This window comes from Eubalaena glacialis, chromosome 15 (genome assembly GCF_028564815.1).
Source record: "Eubalaena glacialis isolate mEubGla1 chromosome 15, mEubGla1.1.hap2.+ XY, whole genome shotgun sequence".
Lineage (NCBI taxonomy): Eukaryota > Metazoa > Chordata > Mammalia > Artiodactyla > Balaenidae > Eubalaena > Eubalaena glacialis.
Genome location: NC_083730.1, coordinates 82586284 through 82606746, shown reverse-complemented (window position 1 = coordinate 82606746; position 20463 = coordinate 82586284). Strand labels below are relative to the sequence as shown.

The window sequence follows — 20463 nt, the reverse complement described above, 5'->3', positions numbered from 1 at the left end:
GATTCCTCTCCAATTCTTTTTTAATTAGGAAGTGAAAGCAGGCGGGTTGGGGTGAGCCTCAGGATCTTTTGCCCTGCCCAGATGAATCACTGGTAATTGTTGGAACCAACAGAAATTTGTATCTGCTCCGCACTGCCAGAATGGAAAGAATCTCTGACACTGTAAGGTCTAGAAAACCAGGTTGTAGAGAGAAATAGCCAAACCAAGAAGATTCACATGCTCTCCATTTTCTTTTAGTTATTGTTTGATCTTGATTATTATATCATAATAGAAAGATGTTGCTGGATCACAGAGATAACCTTGATTTTTCAATAAGAAATTTTGGAATTTTCTCAACTGAAGATATTCTTATTTCTAACTCCATGTGTTCACTCATGCTCTGGAGGCCATACTTTATGGCTGCAGCCACTATTTTGAGCATTTGTACCACTAAGGTATTTGGAGATTTGCATGAACTCCATCTTTAGAAGGTTTTCCCACAGAACAGCATTCAAAAGTCCCCACTCTGTCCTCAGGAATAGGGCTATTTTTGGTTCACCATACTCAGATTTATGAGTTTGAGAGACCACAAGCCTAAATGTACAAGTCCTTCAACATGCTCATGGAGAAAAACAAGGCTACACCCAAATTAAGATCGCCTCTATAAGCCTTTCTATGCAAAGCTAGTATTACTCCTTATGAAGTAAAGCTTAGTTCAGACTATTGGAAATGGCATGTATGTTTAGATATTGATATAAAAGGTATCGTCCTTGGGATGACAAAACAATATCCGTTACCCCTACTGTTGATAGATAACAGGGGTGTGGGCAATACAGAATGATCAATGGTCCAAAAATAATCTTTCCTTGATTTTTGGAGTGAATTTTTATGATCGTATTTGAATTTGGGTGTGCAACATAGTGGTTAATGCCAAACCTAGGATTGAAGTCACGGCATCAAGAGATGAGTCCGCCAGCCTTCGTGTGGTGATCCCAGCTTACTCTGTGCTGGAAACAGCTCTTGCTCTCGTTGATTCTAATATTTCACTTGAGATTTCACTGGAACAGGAAAGTTGAATGTTGATTTACAAAGACTTCTTGACTAAGTGCAAAAACAATCTAAATAGTGTGTGATGGCCACATCACAAAACATTAAGTAAAATAGGTATTAGTAATTAAAGGAGATTTCAACTGAGTAGTTAACCAAGTATTATAGGTCCAGCTTGTGGGTGTGAACAGTATGAACAAAGAGGGGTGCCCTGTACTTTCTCTAAAAGTGGTCTTCTTACTTTCCCCATAGACTAACATCTTCTTAACTGTTCTGATTTATTGCTTTCTTCCCTTTACCCATATGGTCTGAAACAATTATGAACTTTGTCCTTTTGAAAATATAAGTGGTGTATTTACCCTCTAATATCAAATAAAGAATGCTCATTCCTGAAATTCAAACTAGTGACATTTGCAGCATTACCTCCTGTCTGTGACATCTGACTACTTCTCTCCATCTTGTCACCACCTCCTCTGTCTAAGCCCCGATCGTCTCTCGCCTAGACCTTTGCAATAGCTTCCTAGCTGTCTCCGTGGACGTGCTCTTGCCTCCTTCATCCTGTTCTCCACGTGGCAGCCAGAATCGTCTTTTTCAAATGTGCCTGATTATGACACCCCCACACGTATATAAAATGCGTTTCCCCTGTGCTAAAGCTCAGCGCCCTTGACCTGGCCTGTAAGGTCCGGTAACGGTCCTGCCTGCCCGTCCAGCCTCATCTCATGTCACGCTGCACCACCCACCTTGGCCTTCTCTCGGTTCCTTGATCGTACCATGTTTCCATTAACCCACCCGAAGGGTTTTGCTCTGGCTGTTTCCTCTGCCCAGAGTATTCTTCCCTCTCCTTTCTCGCTGGTTAATTCCTACAGATTTTTCAAATTTCAGCTTAGCTGAAATTTTGTTACCAAGATCAAATATTTTTTATTCAGCATCCTTTGAACCAAGTACTTCAGCTGCACGGTAGTTATCACGGTAATCTTCAGTTCGTTTCTGTGGTTCTTTGATTGATTTTTGATTCTAGACTGTAAAGCCCCATGGTGGCAGACACCATATTCTTTTGCTCACTGTTGTATCCTTGTGCCTTGCACAGTGCCTGTTGCACGATAGGAACTCAATAAGTGTGTGTTGATTTAATGAGTGAACTCATAATTTCTGAGCATGAGAAGCCAAAGACATGAAAACTAACAAGTCTCCCTCTCAATTGATAAGAAAAAAAGGAGGTGAGGGGGAGTGTGTGTGCAACACCAAGCCTTTCTGACCTTACATTCTCAATTGCTTTCAAAATAATTTAATCTGCATTGCAATGAGCTATTGTATTTCTTTTTGCCTGATGAGACTGGCATGTATTTTGGGGTTTTGTTTTTGTCTGCTTTTGTAAAGGAGATGAATGAGGACCATAGCACACCCAAGAAAGAAAAGCAGGAGCGGATATCCAAGCATAAAGAGAACTTGCAGCACACACAGGCTGAAGAGGAAGCCCACCTTCTCACTCAGCAGAGACTGTACTATGACAAAAACTGTCGTTTCTTCAAGAGGAAAATAATGATCAAGCGGCATGAGGTGGAGCAGCAGAACATTCGGGAGGTATTTATCGCGTTCATAACCGCTGCCACTGACTGAAAACAGTAAGCCTTGTGAGGATCGTGGCCCGGGTGTTCTGTGCGTTCCTATGTCCTTAACCTGTGCAGGCGTCAGTGCAGTCAGTGCCTGACACAAAGTAGATATACAGAAGTGCCAGGGAATGAATCTACCACTGCTAGGAGAAAGCCCATTTATAGAACAAGGAATCAACCTTTTCCAAATAAATGTAATAGAATTTTCTTGAACACGTATTACAAGCCATAGCATGCAGTGGAGAATCAAAAGAAGTAGAACAGAGAATTTTTGCTTTTAGCCTGTTTGTCAAAGACTTGCGTTTTTGTGACTCTCCATGAAACACTTAAATAACATAATGGTGCTCTACAGTTATGTTAATTCATTCCATCATCCAGCACTTACGGAGTGCCTTCTTTGTGCCAGGCACTGTGCTAGAGATGCCAGGGCTATTGAGAAGCCATCCTCCCTGCCTTCAAGTAGCCCTAAGTCTAAGAGGGGAGACAGACACGTAACAGACTAATTACAATGTAATGTGTTAGGTTTAGTAATAGATATAAATAAACTCTCACAGGCATATAGTCATGAAAGGGCTTGGAGGATTCCGTGATTGATGGGGAGTTGAGTGTTCTGGGCATGTGGAGTGGAGTGTCAGAACAGGAGTAGTTGGAAGCAGGATGGAGGGCCTTGATTCTTAAGGCAAGACTTTTAGATTTCTGCCTGAAGGCAGTTGCATGGGCATGAGAGGGTTTTAAGCAGAGGAATGACAGTGAGAGTTCTTTGTTTTGAAGAATTATTGCCTCAGTGTGAGGGTAGCCTAGAGTGGTGAGAAGTAAAGTACACTGAGGTCAGTTAGGATGCCCTTTCTCTAGTTCCACCTGGAAGAAGCAGTGAGGATAGAGATTAGATCTGAGTGACATTTCTGAAGCAGAACTGACAGTAATTCAAACCAAATGCTGTGAGAATTTCAGAAGAAGGAGTCAAAAATGAATTCAGAGTTTCTAATTTGGGAAATTGGACGAATATGATGTTATTCACTGAGATGAGGAATACAGAATGTGAATCGGTTGCAGATGCAAAGTTCAATAGGAAATCATTGTGACCTGGAGTAATCCGAGAAGCCCTCAAATGAGCTAGCACATTGGTAGAAACATCGAAGTTGGATAAATATCAAGTGTTAGCCTGCATGAGGGAAACAAGCCCTTCAGGCACATTTAATGGGAATGTGAATTGGTGTAAGCTTTTTGGAGAGCAGTATTCAAATGGGAGGAAAAAAGGGTGGAGCAAACTAAAATTTATTGAACACATATAATCATGGGCCAGGCTCAGGCTCTATCTGTGTTATCTCATCTTATTGGAAGAGAGAGAAACTAAACATTTTCAAGCCAGGCAGTGAGTGATATGGCTAAAATTCTACTTTACAGAGATTAGCCCAGTTTGGTGGTAATGCACAGATTGATTAGAGCGTGTGTTGTCAATGGGGGCAATATTGCCCCCCCTGGGGAGGCTGTTAAAAATGGGTTCTTGTGGGGGAGGGGGTCTTAGGTATTACAATGGCTTGTGCCCCTCTGAAGGGCCATAGTACATGAAAAGCTATACAGTGTATCTGTGGTGTTAACATTTCAGTGGTGAGGATGATCTGGGAAGGGGGAAGTCTAAAAAGGCTCCTGATGGGGACAATAATAGGGGAAAAACAGGTTGAGAAACATCAATTAGAGGGAAGAAACTAGAAGCAAAGAGATCAGGTGGTAGGAATAGGGTATAGACAAAGATAGTGGTGGTAGCTGGCAAAAGAGAGATGGGTTTTAAACATTTTGAAGTATAAAATAAACAGGACTTGGCATACAATAGGATATGAGAGAAAAGATGAGGGTAGAATCAAAGTTATTTCTAGGGTTTAAGACTTGGGGAAATGTAGATTTGGGCAGAAACAGAGAAGCTTAGAGAGAGGTATTGATAAGAAACTGATTAATTCAGTACGACACAAGTTGAGTTTGTTAGAAGGCTAAAAAGTCCAAATCAAAAAGTCCAATAGCCAGTTGGAAACAAGGTATTTGGGATTCTTTTTCGTCTGGCAATTATTATTTTTATTCTAGTGTCATGTATGTGGAAGAAGTCCGAAGCTAAGGGGGCAATTAGTGCCAATAAAAGCTATAGAAGATAATTATTCCCCAAAATGATAGAAACTACATTCATGACTTCATAAGTATCAGGTTCTAACCAATGGAGTGAAGAATAACTAACTATACCAAGGTTTATTTCTTAAGAGTCTAGATTTTTTTCTTTGTTTAGTCTTATTCCAGAGCTGCCTCAGTGAAAATGTTCAAAGGTATTTTTCTTCTATTTACAAAAGTAATAAAAGAACATTGAAAAAAGACAAATATAGAAAAATACGGAGTAGTGAAAAGTGCTTGATAATCCCATCCCACCCATTTTCTACCCTGAGACAGTCACCATTAATTTGGCAGATATATTTCCCGATTTTTTCAGGTATGCATGTATATACACGTACAGCTTATATATTATATATAACTTTAACTTTACAAAAATAAGATTACATTAGTACCAGTGGTTTATTTGATTTGCAAGCAATAGAAACAAACTCTGGCTGACGTAGCATGCAAAGGAATTTATTGGAAGGATATGGGGTAGATGACAGAGCTGAAGACCCAAGCTGGAAAAGATGAAGAATCAAGCTGGGAAAGCAGCTTCCGTGACCTAGAGGGCAAGAGCTAATGGACATTCCTCAAGACACTGCCATTTAGATGTACCTCCTCCAACCATGTTTCATCTTTGTATCATTTCTGCTTAAGACTCAAATTCCTAGGAGAGAGAGGACGTGATTGGGTAATGTGCTTATTCCCTTACTCAGTAGTGTGTCTGACTCCAGATAGGGCGGAGTAGCTTCTCAAGCAAAAAGAGGAGCGTGCTGACACAGAAGGGGAGATGGGTACTGAACCTACAAAAATGTCCACTGTACTGTTTCATAACTCTCTTTTGTATTTTTTTCATTTACTATCTAGGACATATAACTCTGCCTCATTCTTTTTAACCATCAGTAGTATTTGGGGGGGGGTGGTATGGCTATAGAATAATTTATTTAATGACGTACTTCTCGGTGGATATTTTGTTGAAGTTATGCAATATTACTAACAATGCTACAGAGAACATCTTTGTATACATCTTTTTACATGTATGCAAGTACTTTGTAGGATATAGTATTCTCAGGAGTAGAATTTCTGGGTCAGAGTGTATATACCTAAATTTTTAATAGATATTGCCAAATTGCCCTCTAAGGGTTTATAACTCCCACCAGCAAAGACTACCTATTTTCCTCTACCTTTGCCAAAACTGAGTATTACCAGTCCTTTTCGTTAATGAAAACATTTAAAAAGATCACCATAGGCTGAGTTGAGCCCCTTCTTCTATCATCACTACACACAGATGCTCACTATTTTCTAACCAGTTATACAACTAAGAACTGAAGCTAAGAAAGTATTAAATGTCATACGCTAACAACATCTCCACTTAAATTTTGAATTCTAGTTCTTACTCAGTGTCGGTGGGCATGAACACAAAAATTTTGATTTGAGTCAGATCACTTGCTTTTAAAGAAGTCAATAGTGCTTCCATTGAAACTTAAATAGAATGCTTGGATTGTGGTTGGGAAGGGTTTATTAGGGGATACACCCTGGTTCCACATCTTACGCAGGAGGTAGGTTCAAATAATGTGCATGGAAATGTGTTTCTTGGCCATGGTGTACGACCATGGCCGTATGTTGTATGTATGTTTCAACTCTAAGCTCACACCCAGCCTGGCGAGATACTCACTGTATGTGATGTGGGCGGGGGAACGGGAGCCACATGCCTCTCATCTCACGCTCCCTCCAAGGCATATATACATGGAATGCACTGGTGGGCAGAATCACCTGTACCATGAAATTTGTTTTTGTGTTTTTGCTCAACTCATTTTATTGAATGTGTATAAGCTAGAAGTGCATATGATGTGGCTCTACTGTATATTGTGTCATTTGTACAGATGAAGCAACCATTGCATGGTGTCCAGATAGAGCAGAGGAATTTTCTTCAGAATATAGTATTCCAGACTGAAAAAGCATAAAACAAGAAAACATAAGTCATTCATTCGAACATTTTTAGTGGAAAATATTGAAAATCTAAAAACCTGAGTTTTAGCCTCAGTTCTACTTCATAGAAATTATATGATCTTGTGTTAGCCTCTCAATTCCCAAATGCCTTACTATCATATATAAAAGGGGTAAATCCTAACAATTCTTTTTTTTTTTTTTAATTTATTTTTTTATTTTTATTTTTGGCTGTGCTGGGTCTTTGTTTCTGTACTAGGGCTTTCTCTAGTTGCGGCGAGCGGGGGCCACTCTTCATTGCGGTGCGCGGGCCTCTCACTATCGCGGCCTCTCTTGTTGCAGAGCACAGGCTCCAGACGCGCAAGCTCAGTAGTTGTGGCTCGCGGGCCTAGTTGCTCCGCGGCATGTGGGATCTTCCCAGACCAGGGATCGAACCCGTGTCCCCTGCATTGGCAGGCAAATTCTCAACCACTGCACCACCAGGGAAGCCCCCTAACAATTCTTAACCACTGCATAGGGTTGCAACTAGGATTGAACAAGATATATGAAATCACTTTAAAAATTGAAAGCACATTACACATTATTATGTAGGTACAGCAATGGGCTCTTAATAAGCTGAATAATGTTTTTATCCCATGGTGTAAAATATTATAGGCAGCTTACCAACTTACATCTCAGCAACTCAGATGTATGAATTAAAGGTAATTAATTAAAGGTAATTTCTATTGCAATTGTAATAGAAAAACCATTTCAGTATCATGTTTCTGTCACTTTTTAAATAGTTTATAAAATCTAGATTTGTTATTATATGCCAGATACTCACTTCTGAATACAGAAAAATAATAATGACATTTATATATCCCGAAGCATTTTCTTATGGTCTTTTCTTTCATCTTCACAAGAATGGTAGTTCACAATGTGTACTACTGATATTATCCTCACTTTACACCTGAGGAAACTAAAGTGTAGATTTAAAGTCTTGCCCAATGCCACACATAATGAGTCAGCGGAAAAGCTGAAACTGACTCACACCCTGAATTATTATTCCATTGATTCTCAAACTTCAGTATATATCAGAATTACCTGGGTGGCATATTATGAACTCTGGTTTCTTCCAGGTAATTTTGATGCAGGTATTCTTTGGACAACGTCCTGAAGCATTCCATTAAACACAAAGAGAAGCATTCGTTTTCTTCTGAAAGTGTTGTTTGCTTTATATCTTTTTTACCCCCTGTGAGTTTCTGGGCTCTGGACAGCTCAGACTCAGTTTGAAATTCTCCATTTAAGAAAATGTGTGGAATGTATAAATGCCCAATATTGGGACTCCTGGTACTCAAAGGTTGAAAATGATAGAGTGATCTAGGAACAGAATCTTCTGCCATTGAAAGGGCTTTCCTTGGTTTTAGTCTCTGAGAAGAGCTCACCATCCTTTGGTGCCACCTAGGGGCCGGTTAGTAATTTTTTAAAAGAAGACATTTGATGGTCCAGGTAAGGAAGGAAAAGAAAAACGCGGGAGAGGATTGGGGGAGATGCTCTGGAGATTATCTTTTACTCCTTATAACAAATGAAATGGCATTTATACTTCAGATATTTCCCCACTAGAAAATAAGCCCTTGATGGGGATGTACTTGTTCACTGCCCCATTCTTAGTGCTTAAAACAGTGCCTGACACCTAGGAAGTATTCAACAAATGTTTGTTGAATGAATAAATAAATGAATGATTAACAACTTTGCTCCAGTAACAGATGCTGTGCTGTTTAAAGGACTTCTCTTCAAATGGATGGAAGGCTCAAGTATGCAAGATATTCTCAACCATGCCAGTACACAAATGTTACTGATATCTCTATGAAAATGATCTTGCATTTTCTCCCATAGCAGATGCCATTGGAAAAGAGAGGCACCCTATTGTTCTGATTTAAAATTCAGCTCAAGGGCTTTCTCCTTTCCTTGCCCTTCTTAACTAGTAGTAATAACACCCTTTTCGGAAATCTTACAGCATAAAATCTTCACCTCTTTTATATCACTTAATCACTTCCAACCTTGCACTTTTTAAAAAAATTTTACACATAAAACTTATTTCCCTGTATTAATCAAGCTTCTTTTGTTTGCGTGTTACTGAAACTTATTTGAGCTGGCTTAAACCAAAACCAGGGGGTTTGCTACAGAGATATAGGAATGTTTCATAAAACCCAGTAGCAGTCATATAGGTGGACCTACAAGGAGAGCTTAGAACCAGTCAGGAACTTGGAGATTAACTGTCCCTGAATCCAAATTCCCAGGAGAGAAGATAGATTGATTCAGTTTGCTGTGAGCTGAGGATATACTTCAGTAAATGTCTATTACAGTTCCCTGTTAGAGTGTTGGCAAGTTGAGCACCGAGTGATGGCTTAGTAAATATTTTTATGTACCCAGAGCGCACATGGTTCAGATCTTTGATATAGTGCCATTCAGGAAATATTCTTGAACTGGGGAATGAAAAAATTTCACCCAACGTACTCCCTCTTTTTTTTTTTTTTTTTCTGGTTTCCTTTCTTTCCCCCTTCGATAAAAGGGAGAGAGAGAAAGACATGAGTAAAAATGGGAGGAGCAGAATGATTAGATCTAGAAATGACCAAACAGGCGGTAATGGAAAAGATGAAAGGGGAGAGATCTCATCTGCTATTTCCCAGTGAGCCCTGACCTCTGAGATTTTGAAAAATACATAGTTGGCCTACTTCTGATACATGGAAAAACAGGGTGTTTCCCAGAAAACTAGGAACACTGCAGACATCATCAGTTTAATCCAGCGATTCTCAACTCTGACTGCATATTAGATCCACCTAGAGAACTCTTAAAACTATTGACGTCAGGGTCCCACTCCAGACAGTTATCAGAATTTCAGGTTATAGGACTTAGGCATCTTATGTTTTAAAAGCTTCCTCACATGATTTTAATGGGCAACCAGCCAGGACTGAGAACCACTGGCCTAAGTAAAGAAACACTTATTTAGACCCAGGCATAACACATCACCTAATTAAGATTCACAGCAGCCCTGTGAGATAAGAAGGGGTCAGCTAGAATTACAGTAATCCCATTTTACGGGTAGAGTAGTTGTGGTGGCTGTGAAGTTGCCCAACTTGAAAGTGGTGGATCCACATACAGAACCTCTGTCTCCAGGGATTGTTCATCTAGTCTCATTAAGTCATGCTGCCAAACACTAATGGGCTTAATTAAGAGATAGTTAATAGTGCCATTCCTTGCCATCCCTCACCGAGTGGTGCCTTCCCTCCAGTTTGCCTCCATTCATCTCTCTCTGTATATCTTTTCTTCCTGAATGCAGGAACTAAATAAAAAGAGGACACAGAAGGAGATGGAGCATGCCATGCTGATCCGGCACGACGAGTCCACCCGAGAGCTCGAGTACAGGCAGCTGCACACGTTACAGAAACTCCGCATGGATCTGATCCGGCTACAGCACCAGACTGAACTGGAAAACCAGCTGGAGTACAATAAGAGGCGAGAAAGGGAACTGCACAGAAAGCATGTCATGGAACTTCGGCAACAGCCAAAAAACTTAAAGGTGAGAGGAAATTTCCCGATTTATGCTCCAGGACACAGCCAGGTTGGATCAATGGTTCCTACACCTGGATGACTGTCAGAGTCACCTGGGAAACTTCGTAAAATTACAAATTTCAGGACCCCATAGCTACTGAATCAGAATCTCCAGAGTCTGGGTATAACAGACTCCTAAAGAGATGTTGCAGAGCAATATGATCTCTCCATTTCTTCTTTGTATCCATTATGCAATTTCTCTGACCCCTTCATGACCTTCCCTCTCTAAAATTATAACACATGGACTAATAGCAGTCCATGGTTCTAATCCCAGGAAATGAGGAAGTTACCTAACAGTAATATAGCAGATAAATTGTATCAGTCATGCCAGTCAGATAATTGGTTGTAGCTACCTTGAGTGCTATTCTATTGAGAAAGACTCTAAAGCCACATCCACACTTAGTAAGGAAAAGTATGATTTATTAGTGACATCTGTCCTGGGCATGGGAATTGGGAGTGATATGCCAGACATTTATTATCCCTGCACTAGAAATACGGAACTCCTTTGGCCTGCACTACCTCCAGAGAATTCTAGCTGACTGCTAATTAACAAGCTATATGGACTAAGCCATTGCTATTTGTCAAGGGAGTCACTGTCAATGTTGACAAAGATATAAGGCCAACCTCAACCGCACTGGCCTTCTTCCTCTCTAGCCAGATCCTAACCTAATTAGTGATCCTTGTCATCAAAACCCTTCCATGTGTTCATGAAATGTACATGTGACTATCAGGCAACCTGATGGAATGCCTTCTGGGCTTATAATAGTAAACCCCACCTCATCCTTGCCAAAATGCATATTTGATATTGCTACATGCAAGTAGTGGAAATGGGTTATGATGTAAAGTATAATCCAATGTTGCCCTTTATTGATTTTTCAAGGAAACACAGAGCAGTGAGAGATGGCTCATACACTGCCATCCCCTTTCTTACTTGGAAGTGGAGGAAAACAGTTAAAAGGGGGGGTGGGGGAGGGGCAACAAACAGTAGAAGACACTGAAGATTTTGACTAGGAAACCACTGAAATAATGAGCAAGCTTTTAACAAACTAAGCTTCATAGTATTCCAGAGTCTTCTTAGAGTTGTGATCTTGTAACAATTCATTTTTTAAAATCTATTTGTAAATTCAAAACTACTTCTATTCATTTGATATAAAACCAAAGTATTTTAGGGAGGGTGGGAGGGAGGGAGACGCAAGAGGGAAGAGATATGGGAACATATGTATATGTATAACTGATTCACTTTGTTATAAAGCAGAAACTAACACACCATTGTAAAGCAATTATACTCCAAAGATGTTAAAAAAAAAAAAAACCAAAGTATTGGTAGAGTTAACACCTGTCTGTGACACATGTATTATTTTCATTATTACTGACTAGTAACGTGGGTCACTGCACCAAAAGACAGTTAGTCTCAGCACCTATATTGTATCATGAGAATGGAAGGCTTTCTGTATTTACTAATGTGTCTTTATTTTCCTTTTGTCACTTTTTCTATACAGGCCATGGAAATGCAAATTAAAAAACAGTTTCAGGACACTTGCAAAGTACAGACCAAACAGTATAAAGCACTCAAGAATCACCAGTTGGAAGTTACTCCAAAGAATGAGCACAAAACAATCTTAAAGACACTGAAAGATGAGCAGACGAGAAAACTTGCCATTTTGGCAGAGCAGTATGAACAGAGTATAAATGAAATGATGGCCTCTCAAGCGGTAAGTGGTTAGGTTCGGTGCCACGGCTTCAAGAGCTTTGGGAATCAAGAAAATTCAAGATCCAGCCTTTTGGTCCCAAGATGATTCTTGCGCACATTTAGGATATTGGTGTTTTTCTGCCCAAAGAACTGAAGGAAATGACGACGCTGAATAAAGCCAAGCCAGAGCGGATGCTTGCTGGAGTGTGTCTTATAAGATGGAACTCGAGGAATAACATGCTAAATCAGACCTGTGGCACATAGGGACTTTGAGGGCAAGATGTGATAGATATTGCATGTAATATCATACTCTCATTCATCAAAGATTGCACAACTAATGTCAGGCACAAATGAATAGACACACAGACACATTCATTCAGTAAACTTTTACTAAACATCTGTGCTCAGCCCTCTGCTGGGCTCAGAGATAGAGTGATGAGCTAGAGAGACGACAGTGGTCCCTGTCCTCACACTTCTGTCAGTCAAGTAAGGAGGTCAGATAATTAAGCAATAAAAATAAAACATAAAAGTGCTTTGAAGTGGGAGGTGCCAGGGGCTATGGGAGGATGAGTAGGAACAACTAATCTGGTCTAGGGAATGCTTCCCTGCAAGAGCCAAGAAGCATGAAGGAATTTATTGAAGCAAACAGGTTCCATGGAAAAGGGCCTACACACTTTTCCAAAAGATGGATAGTGTACATTTGGGGACTGAAAGAACTTTGATATGAGCCCAAAGTTCAAGGAGGAGGATTGTGGGAGCCCAAAATGGAAAAGTCATAAAGGTCTTGGCAGCCAGGGATGGGAGGTTGCCTGGTAATTCAGTGAAGATTTCACAAGGAGATGAATCTTAAAGGGTAATAGTTGATCAGACAAGCAGAAATGGAAAAGTTATTCCTGGCAGATGATACATGAAGACTCAAAGGCCTAAAAGAGGATGGCACGTTTGAGAAACAATGAGTAGTTGATATGGCAGGAGTATAACGGGCAGCTGGTGGATAGTCAGGGGTCAGAGCCTCAAAAGCTGGGAGTGTGGACATTATTCTATCAGCAATAGAGAGCTGCTTAAGCCTGTTTTAAGAAGGAAAGTGACAGTATCAGATGTGTGCTATAGAAAGATACTGGCAGTGATGTGGCAAATATAGGTAAAGAGACCTGTTAGGAAGCTATTATAATAGTCCAGGAAAAAAAAAAAATGAAGCCGTGAACTAAGAGAGAACATGCTAATGGAAGTGGTGAGAAGGGAGAGAAGGATTTGATAAATATTTAGGAGGTAGAATAGATAGAACTTAGGGACCAATTTGAGAGGTAGGTTTGGTAACAGTGGAACAGGTCATCATTTTACCAAGATAGAAAAATGGAAGGAGGGGTGAGTTTGGATGGATGTCTAGAAGATACTTGACTCATTATCTGAGCTCTGTGGGTATCTAGGTAGAGAGGTACAGAGATGGAAATCTGTAGTTCAACAAGGTGTCAGGGTTAACATCAAAAAGTTAGTCATTGTTATATGGGGGCAGTTGTAGCTATTCGGAATACCTGAGATCTCCTACGGATAGGAGATAGTATTAAAGAGGAAGAGGACTCAGGACAGAGTTGTGGGCATCAACATTTGAGGGCTGAGTAGAAGGTGGACCAAAGAAGATGAATAGCCAACAATATGGAAGGGGAACCAAAGAGAGTATGTCACAGAAGCCAGAACAAAAGTTTCTAGTTGATGATTTCAAATGTTGCAGAGAGACCATTTGGGCCCAGCAGTGGCTTTGTCCATTGTTTGTCACAGACAGTGGAGTGGTGGAAATGGAAGACATTCTAAGTAGATTGAAAAAGTGATTATAAAGTGAGATAGAAACTGTAAGTGAGACTGCTTTCCCCAGATTCTTGTCAGTGAAAAAAAGGAGAAAGAGAGCTATAGCTAGAGGAAGAGACAGTTAAAAGAGGTCTTCGGTTAACTGGGAAAGGCTTAAACACATCGTTAGCTGAGGATCGGAGCCAATCTATTTCATTCATTCATTCATTCATTCATCCAATAAGTATTTATTGAGTGCCTCTACTGTGCCCCAGGCATCCAGGAATACTGTGGTGAATAAGACAGTCATCGATCGTGTCTTCATGGAATCTATAGAAGAGTGGAGGAAACAGACGTTGGAGAAGTCTGTGTATAACAGCAGAGCAAGGGCAGTGTGCCCACAGAGTGTAAGCCAAGAGAGCTAGGCTGGTCTGGAGAGTCAGGAAAGGCCTCTCAGACACAGTGATTATTTAAGCTGCAGTGTAGGGAGCACATTCTAGGCAAAAGGACTACATTTGTAAAGATGGGAAAGACCATTGCACTTTTAAAGAACTCAAAGAAGTCCACTGTGTTTGGAATACAGAGAACGAGGAGGAAACTAACATAAGAATAGGATGAGAGGGTAAACGGGGACAAGATCATATAGGGGCTTGTAAGCCTTCTTAAGAATTTTGATCTTTATCCTAAAAGCAGTGAGAAGCCATTGAAGAGTATTAAGGAGGAGACTGACATCAAATTTGCATTTTTGAATGATCACTCTGGAGACACGTGGAGAATGGCCTGGGAGTTGACAAGAGTGGGTGTAAGGAGATCATTTATAAGGTTGCTGCCTTTACCTGAGTGTGAGGGAGTGGTGGCCAGACTCGAGAGGGGACAGTCAGGATGAAGCAGAAAGTGACTCAATTTGAGAGCTAGGCAGGAGGTGGGACTAAGAGCATTTAGTAACAGATTGAATGTGGAGAATGAGATAGTGAGAATGACTCCCAGTCTCTAGTTTGAACAAAATGGTAGATGGTGCCATTTATCTATATGGTAAAAAAGGAATTGGAGATTAGGAAAGTGGGAAGGGAAATATGATTAGTTAATATTAATCATGTTGAGCTTGAGGCTGGGAAACATCCAGATGCAGATACCTCGTGTAGAGTGGATAAGCTAGCCTGGACCTCAGAAGAGAAGTCTGAAATAGAGGTGTAGATGTGGGAGTCATTTGCATAAAGATGGTAATTGAAGCCTTTGGAATAGATGAGATTCCTTAGGAAGGGAAGTTAGAGGGAGAAGAGCGCCCATGACAAAGCCCTGAGGAACACCCACATGTAATGGCCCAATAAGGTAGGGAGTAGCTGGAAAAGGAGAGGAGGGGGGGAAAAACCGAAAGGGTGTGGTGTCTCAGAAAACAAGAGAGTTCAGGAAGGAAGGGGCAGTCCACAATATCAGATGTTGCTGGGAGGACAGGTAAGATAAGGACCCCTCCAGGATGGTCATCAGTGACCCTCCTGTGAGCAATAGAAGGGAAGGTGTAGGAACAGAATGAGGAGTGCAGACAGGGGTTAAAGGTAAGGAGAAGGGGAGAGAGTTGGTAGGGACATAAAGGTTGATGGGATTTTGGTTTTGTTCATGTTTGTATTCTCAGCATCTGCTACAATGCCCAGCATACAACAGGTGCTCAATGAACGTTTGTTATATAAGATGCGAGAGAACAGGATCAGGAGTATAGGTTCATGATTGCTCTTGAATAAAAGGAAAGAAATAACCCTTCCTTCTGAGGCAGGGAGGAGATAAAAGTACAGATGATAATTACGGCAGTCCTTTACTGCCCGCTTACCACGTGCCAGGCACTGTTGAATTTTATAAGTGTTATCTCATTTCATTTTTGTGAAACCCCTTTGACCTTTGAAGTAGTTACTTTTTTAACCCTAATTTACCTGTGAGGAGACTGAGGTTTATTGAAGTCAAGTCACTTGCTTAGGGCAAGGGTTGGCAAACTTTTTCTGTAAAGGGGCAGGTGGTAAATATTTTAGGCTTTGTGGACCAACAGAGTCTCTGTCACAACTACTCAACTCGGCTACTGTAGTACAAAAGCAGTCATAGATAATATATAAATGAATGAGTGTGTCTGTGTTCCAGGAAAACTTCATTTACAAAAATAGGCAGCAAGCCAGGTTTGACCCTTGGTCCGTGGTGTACCAACTCTTGACTTAGAGGGTCACTTAGTGGTACGTAGCTAGTGGTGGAGCTACGATTTGAAGCCTGTTTGGGGAGACCGTGTAAGCCTATATGCCTGGCCACTACTACATTATGCTGCTTCTATCACATCCTTTTCTTGAGTTTAATCCAATAGAGGGAACAGACATATTTACCTATACTTTTATAAAACTTTTTAATGGATTTGGTATGTGCAACTTTGGGGGGTGATGAATACCAAATACTGGAATATCCCCTGATTTCTAGACTGGCACTTCTTTAGAGTCAGAGCTGGTACAGAATAACACAGTTACTGACATTAATAATAGAATGCCAGAAATAAGAGAAGATGGGGGTGTTTCAGTGGTCTAAATTGCCTGTAGAATGAGCCTCTCACCCACTTGGCCAGGGCTTATAACAATTAACCAAGCCAAGTAGAAAAGAATAGAGTTTCATTCCCTTTATTGGTCAGAAACCTCCCATATCAAGAGGAAATCGATAATCTCCTTGGGAGCCAGTAATCCCTTCGGCATTTATCTGTGAAGCTGTTGTTGCTGCAGCCTGACTGTTCATTGTGTCTAGTGTCTCTTCTCCCTTCACTTCTCATTGGGAAGTGAGAAGAGCAGCATCCTCTCTAGTGGATTTTAGTGAAAGCTGGTTAGGGTTAATTATTAGAAAGTACCTTGGAAATATGATTCCATTATTTATTTTGTGTTCATTTGACATAGTATATTTCTCCAAAGCACTAAAGAAGACACTATGCAAATAACTTTCTAAAACTATTCTAATAACATTTCAAAAATTCATAATCAAGATATTAAGAAATGTTATTAATTGTCACAAATTGTACAGAAGAGGGAAGGCAGCGTAAGGTGGAGAATAGGTATCTTGGCAAAGTGGTCTCAACGGAAACATGCAGATATACTCAGGGTAGACAGAACTGTCTAATTCAAGGGTTCTAATCTCATAGTTCCCAGCTGAACTGAGGGCCTGCTAAATCTAGACCAAACCAAGTCTGGTGGGACAGGAGGGTCTTCATCCCTGAACACAGTCCTGCTAATGGCCCTAAATCTTCAGCTGTGCTCATTGAAAGGCTGGCATTTCTGCTGGCTGGCTTGGTCCATTCCCCACACAGGATCAGTATCCTGGTGTGTAATACAAAGTACAGGTGCCACAGGGAGCAAGGGAAAAACTTTATCTGGATTTCACTGCTTCAAACCAGAATACGCCCTGTAAGATTATCAAGGCTACCTTCTGTGGGGAAGAAATTTTGAACTAGAGTTTTAGATGGCTGGCCATAAGGATAAAGTATAGCCAATGTTATAGGGACCAACTTTACGTGCTAGGAGCGTAATGGTACTGTGGTATTCCTCAAATGTTATGGAGATTGGACTCATTTTTTTTTAGAGCTAAGGATATCTAAATGTATAATAGTTTGGGGGTTAAAGATATCTAAATATGGAAATGGTTAGTCAAAATAATGATAACACCGGCTATTTACTGACCCTTTGGTATACATCAGGAACTATGCCTGGGATTTTATATGAATTCTTTCATTTAATCCTCACACCAGTCTTAGACAATAGGAACTATTATTGTTATTTTCTTGAGATGAAGAAAATGAGACTTGGAGATGTTAAGTAACTTGCCAAGGTAACGCACCTAAGTGAATGGTGGGGCTGGAATTGCAGCTTAGGAGTCTGCCTCCAAAGCCCACAGGCTTCATTACTGGAATGTGGAGCCTTCCTGACTCCTGCTAGTGTGGTTTTAAGAAAACCAGGTTTCCTTAAGAAAAGAATGTTTTTGTTTTCTTAAGAAAGAATGTTTTAAGAAAAGGAAGTGTTTTTAGAACTTTGTAGCCCATTGGGCAGAATGTACTATTTTTGATTCCTAACTCTGAAGGTACCCCCCACCGGGCATCTGTTTTTCTGAGAGACCTGTTTCAGTCCAAACAAGGAAGCCTCTTCCAGTAGTCACCAAGTTCTGTAAGCTAGGAGCGAATCACACTGTATGTCTTCTGTACCCGCAGTTACGGCTAGATGAGGCTCAAGAAGCAGAATGCCAGGCCTTGAGGCTACAGCTCCAGCAAGAAATGGAGCTGCTCAATGCCTACCAGAGCAAAATCAAGATGCAGACAGAGGCACAACATGAACGTGAGCTCCAGAAGCTAGAGCAGAGGGTGTCTCTGCGCAGAGCACATCTTGAGCAGAAGGTATGAGCGTGTTGTCAAGGGTCCTGTACCGCTGGGTAGAGGACGGGCGTGGCTCTGCCTGTGTACCGGGCGATTTAACAAAGGCGCTGTTCCCCTCGTACCTGCTTTGATACTCCTGGTGCCCCTGAGAGGTAGGCGTAGTCCCCATTCCACAGGCAGGACACTGAGGCTCAAAAGGCTTAATTAAGTTACTTGCATAAATCTGATCCCACAGCCTAAGTTCTCTCTATTACTCTGCTCGGAAACCTTCCACCTTCACAGCCTGAGGACGGACACCGGTTACTGGGTAGTTGATTTGACATATGAAAGGTACTGTGAGTTGATAGCGTGGCCACTAAATGTCGTGAGGAAGCCAAATACAGATTTGGTTTTTATTCTCAGCTATTTCTAAACCAAAAGAAATCATGAGCAGAGCTCTTTAAAAAAAATTAAAATGAAGAGAGGCTGATATTGCCACACATAATAAATGATATCAGAATTGAAATATTCATTGCTTTAGATATTGCTGAGGAATATGAAGTAGAAAAGATGTCATAAAGCGTCTCAAAGCTGTTAAGCATGTATTTGCTTAACCAGTTATTCGTGCTTTCTTCTGGTACTTCCCAGAGATCAACGTGAGAGACTATTTTCCCAGCTCCTGCTCTAGAACTAAATTGCTAATGACCCAGGGGGCTTTGGGCTCTCTCTGGGAAAGCAGCACAACTTAATTGTGCTCCAGTGTCTTTTAGCTTCTCCCGAGCCATCTCCTGCTGAGACAGGACAGTGACCTAGATTGGCCCAGCTGCTTGGCTTGCTAGAATGGCAGTGCTGGCCCCAGGTGGCCCCAAACATTTTTATTCTTGTGAGAAAGTTTTAAATGTGATGGATTAGACACACAACATTTATCACAGGACTCTCCCAGCGTGCCCCAGACTAGTTTACTCTTAGTTCCTCCATGTTTGTGTGTCATCTGTGTGCATGTATGTGTATATATATGCCTGTTGGGAACTCCTTTCCATTAAGAACTGTTCATTGTGCTTATTTCAGATTGAAGAAGAGCTGGCTGCCCTTCAGAAGGAACGCAGCGAGAGAATAAAGTACCTATTGGAAAGGCAAGAGCGAGAGATTGAAACTTTTGACATGGAGAGCCTCAGAATGGGATTTGGGAATTTGGTTACATTAGATTTTCCTAAGGAGGACTATAGATGAGATTAAATTTTTTTGCCATTTACAAAAAAAAAAAAGAAAGAAAGAAAACAAAAAAATTCAGACCCTGCAAAACCACATTCCCCATTTTAACGGGCGTTGCTCTCACTCTCTCTCTCTCTTACTCTTACTGACATCGTGTCGGACTAGTGCCTGTTTATTCTTACTCCATCAGGGGCCCCCTTCCTCCCCCCTCCCGTGTCAATTTTCAGTGCTGGCCGAAACCTGGCCATCTCTTCTATTCATAGTACACGTCACAGTATCGATGTGATTGAAAATGTTTCAGTGAAAACTTTGGAGACAGTTTTAACAAAACCAGTAAACCAACAACAAAAAAGTGGATGTATATTGCTTTAAGCAATCACTCATTACCACCAATCTGTGAAAGTAAAGCAAAAAATAATAATAATAATAATAAATGCCAAGGGGGAGAGAGACACAATATCCGCAGCCTTACACCTTAACTAGCTGCTGCATTATTTTATTTTATTTTATTTTTTTGGTATTTATTCATCAGGAATTAAAAAAAAAACAAAGTTTTATTAAAGATTGAAAATTTGATACATTTTACAGAAACTAATTGTGATGTACATATCAGTGGTGACATATTAATACTTTTTTGGGGAATGGGGGGTGGGTGGGGTGAAGAGATCTTGTGATTTTTAAGAACCTGCTGGCAAGAGTTTAACTTGTCTTGAGCATATTCTGATTGTATCATAATCATTTTCTGCTGTTGCAGAGGATGTGAATACACTTAAGGAGCTCACAGAATCCCAGTAGCACAAATTGGGCTTTGGCAAATCGTGTATTTTGTGTATAGAAGGAATTTAAGGAGAGGTATTACTTATTTTCATATTGTATTTTAACTGTTTCTCTGATCAAATTTTTTTACTCCCTCCTCCCAGTCCTCCCCACCTCCCTCCTTTTCCAATTCAGTATTTGGAGTTCAACACTGTCTCTCAATCAGATCATCTTGATCTTTTTTCTTTATTTCCCTGCCCCTCCCTACGTCCCATATCTTGGTCATAAATATTGCATTATTCACACTTTCAAACTGTGTATTTTCTTACAATAAAAAATGATGAAAAAAAAAAGGCTTTACT

General features: G+C 40.6%; 1 protein-coding gene across 5 annotated transcripts in view; it reads left to right on the top strand.

The window, feature by feature from the left end:
* Positions 1 to 20463, top strand: part of TAOK3 (TAO kinase 3) — a 178190-nt gene extending 157727 nt beyond the window's left edge. For all 5 annotated transcript variants that reach the window (XM_061168997.1, XM_061168996.1, XM_061168994.1 and 2 more), the window contains 5 exons: positions 2404 to 2607; positions 10039 to 10278; positions 11810 to 12022; positions 17993 to 18175; positions 19202 to 20463. In XM_061168997.1, the coding sequence (XP_061024980.1) occupies positions 2404 to 2607; positions 10039 to 10278; positions 11810 to 12022; positions 17993 to 18175; positions 19202 to 19363 (1002 nt within the window). In that variant the 3' untranslated portion in view covers positions 19364 to 20463. The remainder of the gene's footprint in view (positions 1 to 2403; positions 2608 to 10038; positions 10279 to 11809; positions 12023 to 17992; positions 18176 to 19201) is intronic.